This window comes from Rana temporaria, chromosome 1 (genome assembly GCF_905171775.1).
Source record: "Rana temporaria chromosome 1, aRanTem1.1, whole genome shotgun sequence".
NCBI lineage: Eukaryota > Metazoa > Chordata > Amphibia > Anura > Ranidae > Rana > Rana temporaria.
In genome coordinates, this window is record NC_053489.1 from 169,393,895 (window position 1) to 169,406,173 (window position 12,279).

General features: G+C 43.0%; 1 protein-coding gene across 1 annotated transcript in view; it reads right to left on the reverse strand.

Moving 5' to 3' along the window:
- Nucleotides 1–12,279, reverse strand: part of RNFT2 (ring finger protein, transmembrane 2) — a 94,029-nt gene that overhangs the window by 33,549 nt on the left and 48,201 nt on the right. Inside the window, exon 6 of the mRNA XM_040345973.1 lies at nt 9,688–9,841. Within this exon, the coding sequence (XP_040201907.1) occupies nt 9,688–9,841 (154 nt within the window). The remainder of the gene's footprint in view (nt 1–9,687; nt 9,842–12,279) is intronic.

A 12,279-nucleotide genomic window follows, 5' to 3' on the forward strand; every position in this document is an offset into this window, starting at 1 on the left:
AAAAACAAACGTACAAACTAAAGTGGATTCATTCTCCTCCATGAAGGTGGATCATATCGGAGTGTAGACGACTTTAAGAGTGGAATAGAGGGTCTGACCAGGACCCTCTTTTAAAATATCATTCAGTTCCAGTTTGTAAATGTTGAACACATATTTAAATAGGAGTGTTCATTGCCACTTTAAATAAGCTGCTAGATGGCTTCAGAACCTTTTCAAAACGTACTGAAACCTGCTAGCTACTTGTTTAAAGCAGCAATCAACTCTCCTATTAGGATCTGTGCTCAACATTTACAAACTGGAGTTGAATGTAACTTTAAAAGCTTCAACAAAGCTTGCTAAAAGCTCTGCAAATGCTTTGCCAAAGCTTGCTGTTCACACGGCTTGAATACAATTTGAAGTCTGTATGCTCCCTACACCCCCCTAAAAATGAGTGTCACCACTTTCGATATTCTTCAAAGTCCATTATAAAAGATAAAAGAAAAAAAACAGAATAGACATCACAGAAAAATGTGGGAAAGAGAAATCAGAACCTATAAACAGAAGGCAGTCTAATGAATATTTTGCTTTTCCTGGCCTGAGTTGTATTTCTGGGGGTGTGTGTACTGTAGTATGGTGTAGTAGTTTAGGCAGCGTGGATACTGTAGTTCTATGGGGCAGTTCTTGTAGTGCACTTATGGTGCTAAAGAAAGCTACTTATAGTCTCCATCAGCAGCCTGTGTGACAGGATGATGATGTAGAAGCACAAGTTGGGGACAGTTTTGTCACCCTATAACAGGGAATGTTTTTCATAAAAACTGCTCATTTAAAAATATTGAAAATTACTTGCAATTTTCTTTTCTTTTAAAGTGTATTTGAGATTTTATTAAATGATTTATTAAAAAACTTAATGTAAAAGAAAAACCTATTGATATGAACATCAACAGTATAAAAAACATCTTAATAACTTTTAGAGATCAGACTTGATCACAAATGTAGCATATAAGCTACGCACCTTTTGTAAAGATGGGGATGGGTGAAACAAATGTATTTAAGCTCTGCATTATTTATTTTTATCATAAGCATTACTAAATATGTACAGACTACTTTATAATTATGTTTTATGTACCTTTTGGGTGTTATGAATCAGCCATGATTCTATCAGGCTCCCTAAAACCAAATCCAAGCCATCAAGTTTTGCTAATAACAGGGAATGACTTTGCAAGTCATCTGTCACCAGTGTACAAAAAAATAGAAATTTATTCCAAAAGACTAAGTGATCATCATCCCTCCCATCAGAGCAAATCAAGATGTAGCAGAGGAAACAATTGCTGTGTAAACAAAACATGGTCAGCTGGCAGCTCTGTGGAAGACTACTTATTAATCAAAACGTTGGCTAAAGGGACACCAGAATCACCATGCAGAAACCTGGAAGCTTTCAACCTTTAATCATCAAACAGCATCTGTGACTGTACAGGGCTCTCGGCTAGTGGCACCCAATAAGTTGGTATTGTGATCGAGTGCCGACCAGATGTGTTTATGTGGCTAAAATGGATATACCTCTATTATTTCGCTACTAAATTGTCTGCTTAGTAATTCAATGAGCCATTTTCTCCTGGTGTGAATATGCCCTCTGTGTTCCAATGAGCCGAGGCATAGAGCCCCCACAGACCCATGGCCAGCTGAAAAGATCAGTGTCCGCGTGTGGGTTACCAGCTGCAGATAAGGATGTCACTTGAAATTGGCCTAAAGAGTGAACAAAAGGATTCAACAATGAATTTGGAAACTGCAAGGGGAAAAAAGTGTACAGCATGGGGCACTCTGTTAGATTGTTCCAGGAAACACAGGCTTGAAATAGAAAACTGGTCCAAAGCGAGCTGAATAACTGCTGAACGCATAGCTGTTACATGTGTCAGTATTGTATGAATAGATGTAAAAGTTGTTGCCTATTCCAAACTGTAATTGATCGTAGGAAAACAGAATTTGATGTTACAAGACAACCAGTTCCTAGACACATAACTAAAATATATATCTACTGCATAAAAAACTATTTTATAGACAATCCTTGTCTACGCCTACTCTAAATAAATGAGAACTCATGGTGAACAGAATAAAAGCAATGCTTTTCCCGCCAATCTCATATAAAGTAAAGTCTGCTTTGTAATTTATAACTAGGGTTGCACTGATACCAGTATCGTTATCAGCAGGGCAGCCATCAGAAATTTTGGGCCTCCGTACAGAGCTTTAGGCCTGGGCCCCCCGGGGCCTGACCACCAACATTTCCCAGGGCCCACCCACTGGCTGTTCCACCGAATCCACCTACTGGCCATCCCCCGAGTTGTTTGGTGTGGTGTGATACATTCATTAATATATCCCCCATCCACATCCAACATCACCCATCCCTCTCCAGGATGCTGGGCATGGATGGGGATACACTGTGGAGACTGGGAGAGATGGACGATGCTGGATGTGGATGGGGGTACATTGTGGAGAGGGATGGATAATGCTAGGCGGGGACGGGCATACATTGTGGAGAGAGGGATGGGTGATGCTGTGCATGGATGGGGATGGGGATACACTGTTGAGACTGGAGGGATGGGTGATGCTGGGCGTGAATGGGGGTACACTGTGGAGACTGGAGGGATGGGTGATGCTGGATGTGGATGGGGGTACACTGTGGAGACTGGAGGGATGGGTGATGCTGGGCATGGATGGGGGTACATTGTGGAGAGAGGGATGGATAATGCTAGGTGGGATGGGGATACATTGGGATACATTGTGGAGAGAGGGATGGATAATGCTAGGCGGCGATGAGGATACACTGTGGAGTGGGATGGGTGATGCTGGGCGTTGGAGTTGCATTGTGAAAATGGATGATGATGAAAGTTACATATTGAAGAGGCACTCCACAATGTAACTAATCTCCATCCAGAGTACCCCATAATGGCGGCCCTGGTTATCGTGCCCATACTAAGCATTTGCACGAGTACACAAATGCTTCGATATCTGAAACCGAACAGGAATTCGCATGTCATTCTTTGCAGTGTTATTCGAGCCCATTAATTTTGTATGGTCTCAAATCGCACCGCAAAGGTATCGGTAATCGGTACTTGAGCACAAGTATCAGTACTTGTACTCACTAATCATAAAACAGTATTGGTGCAACCCTATTTTTAACTACAGGTAAGCTTATAATAAAGCTTACCTGTAATGTTCGCTGAAACTGACCTCTGCTCCAGTAATGCGACGTCTACAAGCACCCTTGAAAAAAAAAAACATCCTCTCCACTGAAAGCTTCTTCCAGGTGCAGGGTCTTCATCCGTCTTGATTGGCTAACAGATGATAGCTTAACTTCAGTCTATGCACACAGGAGTTATTCCACCGAGGCGAGAATGTACAATGTAGCAGACTGGGAACAGTCCTCCCAGGACGCGCAGTGACGTCACCACGTTGAGGAGGAAGGGCTCCTTGTACTTGCCGGCCGGCATTTCATTCATTACAATGCTGTTTTTATCGCAATGTTTGTGAGTACATTTCCTTTGTACTTTTAATAAATGTTTTTTACTTAACTGAATTACGCTATGGTGCATCCGTTTTCTTATTCTATCATTGGGCACTTTGGAGAGTATCACACACCGAGTTCCTGAGAGCTGCTTCTCCCCTGGGATTCCGAGATTTAAAGGCCGCTGCTGGGTTATAGCCAAACGCACAGTTTGCTTGCCCTCTGGTAAGCGGCTTGATTTATCGGTGAAGGGATCACTTCAGTTATATGGTTTACCTGTCACTGTGGTGGTGTGGCGTATCTGCATGAGTGTACCCAACAGAGGACCCATATTTACCGTTTATATTGAAGATTGCTATTTATGGACTAATTCAATGTATAAGTGTCTATATATATAGACTTTTTTCCAACAGTGTTTATCTAATGTGGCACAGCTTTATTTCTTCCAATACACCTGTGTGTATGGACATTAAAGCGGAGCACAGTCCAAAAATGGAAGCTTTGCTTGTTTGCCGCCTGGTTTTTACAGGTACCCGCTCCCACTTACAGCTGATCTCGCTGCCGCAAAGTCACCCAGAAGTTTGGCCCCCCTCCTCCTTCCCTCACCGTGGGACATTCACAAAGAGCAGCACACATGGACAGTAGGGAAGCGCTTGTGAAGCCGCAAGGCTTCAATGCCAGTTTCCCTTTTAAGAAATGGCGACGGCAGCACCTGAGAGACAACTGGAAAATCAGCTGGGGTGAAGACATTGCTAGATTCATGGACTGGTAAGTGTCCGAATATTAAAAGTCTGCAGCTACAGTATTTGTAGCTGCTGACTTGAATTTTTTTTCTGACGGAGCCTGGAGCTCCTCTTTAAAAATAGTTACAAACAGCTTAGGGCTCATGCACACAGACATAGAAAATGTACTTAGGTGCTAGATCTTACAATTCAAAGTTATCAGGAAAATCCAGGGTAAAATGGCACATAAGAGATTATACACATAAACAAGCACACAGTGTTTTCAAACATAGGATGTTTTTCTTGTTTTTACAACTACAATGGATTTACGCATATACGAATGCATTCCCAGCATTAAAGTAAAAAATATCCAAGTATTTAGTATCGCACACTGACACCCCCCTTATACTTACCTAGGTCCTCACTCGATCCAGTGCTGTGCCTGCCTCTAGCAGCTCTCTTTGTGCATTCACAGGTCAGAGAGGCAGCAGCGGGAGCCATTGGCTCTTGCTGTTGCAAATCAAATCCTGTGAGGAGGAAGTGAGGGGCAGGTGTTCTTGCACAAGTTGACCTCCAGTTTTATTTTTGGATAAGGGCCTTTTCACATGGATACATTTTTTTTGCATCTTTACCTTGCAAGAAAAAACGTAAGAAAAAGGTTTCCCTTTAAATCCTATGGGACTCTTCACACCACTGCGCTACGGGTGCGTCATGTTTTAGAAAATCCTGCATGCTGCATCTTTGGTGCAAGTTTCAAAACCGCACCAAAAAACAGAGCTCACCAAATCAATGGAAAACGCAGCAAAAATCTATTTTTCACAGGTGCAGGAAACCAAAAAAACGCTCCAGAAACGCACTGCAAATGCATCTGAAACAGAGCAAGATTGCAACAAAAATATTAATGCTTTTTTTTTTACCACATTTTTGCTACAGAGCAGTGTGAAAGTACCCCAATACAACACGTAGACCCTTAAAAGGGGTTGTAAAGGTAAAAAATTGTTTTTTTCATAAATAGCTTCCTTTACCTTAGTGCAGTCCTCCTTCACTTACCTCATCCTTCCATTTTGCTTTTAAAATGTCCTTATTTCTTCTGAGAAATCCTCACTTCCTGTTCTTCTGTCTGTAACTACACATAGTAATGCAAGGCTTTTTCCTTGGGTGGAGTGTCGTGCTTGTCCCCTCCCTTGAGGGTGGAGGGGGGATCAGGAGAGTCAGGACGCTCTCTATGTTGCAGAAAGGAGCTGTGTGTTAGTGGGCGTCCTGACTCTCCTGCTCTTTCCCTCCCCCCTCAAGGGAGGGGACAAGCACGACACTCCACACCAGGGAGAAAGCCTCACATTACTGTGTGGAGTTACAGACAGAAGAACAGGAAGTGAGGATTTCTCAGAAGAAATAAGGACATTTAAAAGCAAAATCGAAGGATGAGGTAAGTGAAGGAGGACTGCACTAAGGTAAAGGAAGCTATTTACCTTTACAACCCCTTTAAAGCGGTAGTAAACCCGTAGATTTTTTTTTTTAAACCTGTTAGGCCGGGTACTCACGACCAAACATGTATGGTGAAAGCGGTCCGTCGGACCGTTTTCACCATACATGTCTGCCAGAGGGCTTCTGTACGATGGTTGTACACACCATCGTACAGAAGTCCGCGCGTAAACAATACGCGGGGCGTGTCCGCGGTGTCGCCGCGTCGATGACGCGGTGTCGCCGCGACAATGACGCGGCGACGTGGGCGGCCCGCCTTTAAAATGCTTCCACGCATGCGTCGAAGTCATTCGACGCATGCGAGGGACGGCGGGCGTCTGGACATGTACGGTAGGTCTGTACTGACGACCGTACATGTCCGAGCGGGCAGAATTCCAGCGGGCTGTTTTAAAACAAGTCCAGGAATATTTGTCTGCTGGGAAAAGGCCCGGCGGGCAAATGTTTGCTGGAATTCGGCCCGCTCGCGCCCACACACGACCAAACATGTCTGCTGAAACTGGCCTGCGGGCCAGTTTCAGCAGACATGTTTGCTCGTGAGTATGGGGCCTAAGGCAAAAGGCATTAGCTCATTATCAAATACTTGCCTTAGAATGAGGCGTTGGCTGAAGTCAGCAGCTGCATGCAAGGGGAATATTTCCTAAACCGCACAGGTTTAGTAGATATTATTTTTACCTACAGGCAAGCCTTATTATAGGCTTACCTGTAGCTTAAAGTGAAAAAACGGTATACAACCACTCATATGGGCCTGCATGTCCATGTCTTGAGGGAAAGACTGACTAGGTTGGGTTTAGAAGATGATTTAGAAAACAAAAAGCCGCGCCATTGTTTTCTATGTTTATTTGTGTACTTCACACGATAGCTGCTGCCTTGAGGTTCATTGGGTTGTAGCGCAGTTTTTTGTTTATTATTTAGAAGATGCTTATTCTTCCGAGTAGTCCGGAGTACCATCTGAAGTTCTATTACTCCCATTGACAGACATTCATCACATGATGCTGACATACTTGCAACGATCGATCATTAAATGCCTACAGTACCTCTAGAGATGATACAACCCTGTGATGTCTTGTACACTGTAGCAGCTGGCTGCACTGCACAAGAGATGTGTGCATATTTTCAGATCCACGATAAGTTTACAATAAGGTTATTTATCCAAGTATACAAAGATTTCCAAAAACTCTGCCTAATACAACCCCAGGAAATCCATCAAAGAATACTGAACTGCTGAGAGTTAATATTGCCTCCCATCGTAGTAGCTCAGTCCTGCGCAGATTTCTTAAAAAGACAAATCCGTCATGCGAGACAAAGCCTTGGTGGGGATCTGGGGGTGTCTTTTTTTCCTATCATCCACAAGCAAGTTGACAAGGATTAATGACTGCTCCCATTTGTAGGTAGAACTGGTGGAGGGGGCTTGTGGAGCAACTCTCAACCTTTTCCGATGAAGCAATTTATCTCAGGAGAGATCATTTCTGTCTGTTCAGCTACAGCATATTAATTTTGTCTATAAACAAGGAAAGATGCTAGAGAAAAAAGGGGGGGGGGGGGGGTCGCATAGTTTGGAACAGGGCCAGGGACAAATGAAGACCTGCTTTCATTGTACTCCTTACGAGCCAAAGTTAATTGATCTGCCAATGGTAAACTGGGAATATTCGACCAATCAAAACAGATAATCAGCGAACTTCACAGGGGCTAGTCCTACTTACAAGTTCTACTTCTTTCAGGAAGCATAAAACAACGCAGAGTATAGTACAACGGCTTGAGATATCAAATACAACGTACTCACATACTTACTCTGTCACTGCTTTCAGAGCCCTTTCACACTGCCAGTGCCCGAAAAACACTGGTCAAGTGCTGCTAAGACCCCTTTCACACTGGGGAGTTTTTCAGGCGCTTTGGCATTAAATAAAGCTTCCTCAATGGGAAGGGGGCTTTAGGAGTGGTGTATTCAACGCTCCTAAAGTGCTGAAAAGAAGCTGCTTGCAGGACTTTTTTTGAAGCCCTGCCAGCGCAGCGCCTCAGTGAAAAAAGCACTCAGGCTTTCACATTGGGATTGCAGATGCCAGCTTCTTTCAAGCGCTTTTTTTTAACACTAAATCGGCTGAAAAAACGCCCCAGTATGAAAGGGGTCTTAAGAAGAAAATAAACAGAAGCAATGTAATAAACTAACCAGCAATTAGGCAACAAAGGAAAGCAATCAGCAGGATAATAAAGTTCTTGAGAGAACACTGCGCTAGAATCTGAGATTCTTCTCAGTTTACAATAATCTTCTGTGTAATCCACCCTGGCCAGCATAAATTATAAGGGCTTATTAAGACGTGTGGCAGTCTTCGCGGTTGACAAGCGGCTGGGATGAGTTGCCGCTTTACCGCTTGCTTTAATCCTCAAAATGAACCTTGTATCAGGGGCGGATACAGAGTCTAGTCTCAGGAGGGGCACTACCAGATTTTTCTTTTTTTGGGGGCGATTTATCAGGGAAATGACTGGTGTTAGTGCTTCAATGATCACAGCACCATGGTTGTTATGGTATCAGGATGATTGAAGCGCATTATTTCTATTACTACATTGTAATATAAAATTAAATAGTTCAACTCACCATAATCAGTGGGAATCCCGAGTGTGTCACTTGCCATGCCACCTGCCACCAGATGCAGCTTGTCACTTGCCACAAGTTGTGGAATGTCACTTGCCTGCCACCAGATGCAGATTGTCACTTGCAATGTCACCTGCCACAAGTTGCGGATTGTCACTTGCCACGTCACCTGCCACATGTTGCGGGTTGTCACTTGCCACATCACCTGCCACATGTTGCGGGTTGTCACTTGCCACATCACCTGCCACATGTTGCAGATTGTCACTTGCCACGTCACCTGCCACAAGTTGTGGATTGTCACTTGCCACGGATTGTCACTTGCCACATCAAATGTCACATGTTGCTGATTGTCACTTGCCATGTCACCTGCCACAAGTTGCGGAATGCCACTTGCCTGCCACAAGTTGCAGATTGTCACTTGCCACCTCACCTTGCCTCACCTTGCGGATTGTCATGTGCTAAGGTGGCGTTTTGCTTGTCAGAGTCAGGCAGCAGGGAGATGATGTAATCTCTCTGCTGCCTGCATATTAAGGGCGGAAGTTACTGCAGGGATGATGGCAGGCGCGGGGCGGAGAGAGATGATGTCATCTCTCTGCTCCCCCGGCCGCCGGCTTGTTGATTGGCCAGCCGCCCGCTCACCCACAGAGCCGACCAGCTGACCACCCGACTCTCACTCGCCACCTGCCCACACACACCGTGGCACCCGGCATCCCACTTTACTGTTTGTAATTGCATTGACTCAGTACGGTGCAACCCCGGTTATGTAAAAAGACTTGTGTTGTTTGCCTACATTTATACCGCCTGTTATTTTGCTTTTTGCTTTTGCACACTGCATTTTTTTTTTTACAAGGGCTCTGCATTCAGAAAAGCAATAATTCTTGGAATTTTAAAGTAATCTTCATGCCTATAAAAAGGTATAAATGTTTGTAAAAACTAAAAAAAAAAAAAAAAAAAAAAAGCTCAGGCAGTGAAATGGAAAAAGCACCCACACAAGCTGCAATCCAATAACAGTAAGTACACTGAGAAAGAAACACACACCAGCAGCTCTTACTAAAAGCTGGTAACCAACAAGGCCCTGTGATCATACCAGACACAGTGATCACATGATCAGGAAGTATGCTGATTGCTTCCAAATTGCTAGTTGATAAAGGGAGGTGTGAATGAATATTTCACAGCTAGGACAGTACTGAACACTTTTAGCTTTCAAAATGGAATGCAGATTAATGGTCCCCGGTTATGGGGAGCTGTACAGAGGAGCATGTATTTGCAGACTACGGATGGAAAGGGATTAATATTTTAAAATGTACATCAACATTAACAGACTGATAACCACTGGCCCTGACAAACTTAACATATAGCCAATTTATGAAATAGAGTAGTACAAGTCGTGTACACAAAACATTAGGATCTGCATTTACCTTGGATTTCACCGCTATAACAATCCTAGGGAGAGCGAGGATCAGACATTTTAAGGACACTGTTATGTATTTTAGAACAAAGTCCGAGATGCCAACTATCCACATGAGCTCAAAGAAGTCCATGCCCTCCAAATTGGGTTTCAGAAAGATAAGACTGTAAAGGAAACAAACAAATCAATCCTTAGTACACATATACTGTAGTGAGAATGTATAGCGAAATTTAGTAATTACTTACACTTTATTCTTACACTTGATTTACATGACTGTTATATATAGAATTCAAACATTTCTCCCTGATCCTGAAGTCATATCAAGACCGAAGATGCTAAAAGAGCCTACAGCACATGCTGGGACATTTCTGCAATTGCTAGAATTTTTTTTACAAAAATTAGAAAAAACAAATTATGGAAGCTAGAGCAAAGCGCAGCAATGTACACTCAAGGGATGTGGAGCACTCACCATTGCCCAGTATCTTATTGGTAAGAGAATGACATCATCCCCTGCACCACAGAAGTCCACAGAGAGGCAAGTACATAACCCCCCCCCCCCCCCCACTATAGAGGTTTTTTCTTGTTCAAGTAATTTATTGAAAGATAACAAGGTAACAGGTATAATACAGACTTCTGAGGCAACCCAGACAGAAGGGTTCATAAAATAGCATAAGTTCAGTAGGGATGCCACCCAAAGGAGACAATTAAACAATTACAAAGCCAGTCAGAGGTACAATATGACTTTGAGCGTATTAGAGTTGTCAAGGTTAACCACCATCATCCAACCAAACCATGCTGTAGCATAGTGGAGGGCTATAGTGTCCAGGTAATGCAGTTACACAATTGAGGCCACTACAGTTGTAGATAGTGTAAAGAGCATGATAAAGGTGGCTACAGGACCTGGAAATTGTGAGGTGACTAAAGGAATCACTGTGTGCACGTCGGGTCCATGGGCACCTTAACGTGGTGTACAACATAACATCTAGGGAAGCATGCAACTCAAAATGGGGGAGACCCGCAAGGTGTATATGGCAGAGAAAGAAGGAGAACAAATAGTGACAGGACGCAGAGAAGGGAAATGTTGGGAAAGGGTAGGGAAGAGGAAGGGGTCCCCAGGGGGAGGAGCAAATGAGGAAACACAAAGGGAAACTCCAAAAAGGTACATGCGCATACGTGGGTCATAGAGATAGTAGCGTTTCGTCAAAGTGGACCGATGGTTTCCACAATTGTTCATACTTATTCACCCTATCCGAAAGGACTGCCTCGACCCTAGTATGTATTATGGTCTACAGGTGTTTTTTTTAATGTTTATGCTGCTTTTCAGCCAGAGGAAGGGTGGTCCCAATTTAAAAAGCGTAGGACTGCTTGAGGCGTCAGCTTTTATCTATAAATTGAACTGGACACATTCTGTATGTAAGTAGTAACAATGGCAGTTCCTCCCCTAACAACCAATCATCTATCATGGCTATTTACAGGTAATAGTTTATAGACTTCAAACAGTCCTCTGCCCTTCCACAGAACATTATTGAGCAAACTACTGTATCTCTGAGAAGAAGAGCAAATTGTTACATTCATTTATTTTATATTTGGTGTTGTATGATTATAACAGGTCCACTTTAATAATTAAAGCAAAAGCTTATTGTTAGCCATAAAGGGGGGAAAAAGTTGGATGTCCCTGAATGCCTTGGTTTGCAGTTCATGACATCATCCACAAATAAGCCAATTAGAGCATTACAATGTGAGAAGGATACCCTCCAGGGATTTCTTGCCTCTGAAAATTGCCCATTACTCTTACACTTGTAATCAAAGTTGTTGTAAAAGACTAAACTATCCTATTTGACAAGATTTAGTCTCAGGTATATTGCACACTCCATTGCACAATAACCTGTCAAATGAGACAATGAAATTGCCTGCATCTGTTCCACGGCTTAGATATTAAACGGAGGGGATCAGAAGCAGTGAGGAGACAACTAAATGAATTGTCAGTGTGATTGTCTGTCTGTGAAGCAGAACAAAACATAATGCATGTTCAACACCGTTAATAGAGGCCAATCTTACCCTAGCGTCTCTCACAAACAAAGGATAAAAAGCATATTTAAGTTATAACTTTTAGTGGTAAATAGAATTGTTAAGGGAGTTCGACTACCCAGCAAACCTCCTAACAAGGACAACAAAAAATAATTCCATGCAAGTGAAGAGTTTTGTGAAATTAGCCTAAAATTGTAGCAGATACTGAAAAGATTTTACTTTAGCGTGTTAAAGCTGTGCTGGAAACAATTTTGTAAACTTTTTTTTTTTAAAGCAGAACTTTTAGTAATATTACACATCCGTACAAGAAAATTCCTGACCCTTCAATACAGCAAGAGTATAAGACTTTATTTACAAGAAGGGTCAACCGCCCCCCTAAAGGCTGCAATAGCAGAAATGGTGTGGTCGCTATGCATTTACTTTGTGCCTGCCGCAACGTCTACCCGACATGTACTGATTAGTGGAGGGCAAGCCCGCTGAACACTACACACTCAAGCAAATAGGGAAGCCACCGCAAACGCCCCACAACCGCATGCAATGCACATTTGCGCCACATTTGTTGCCAATAACGTGT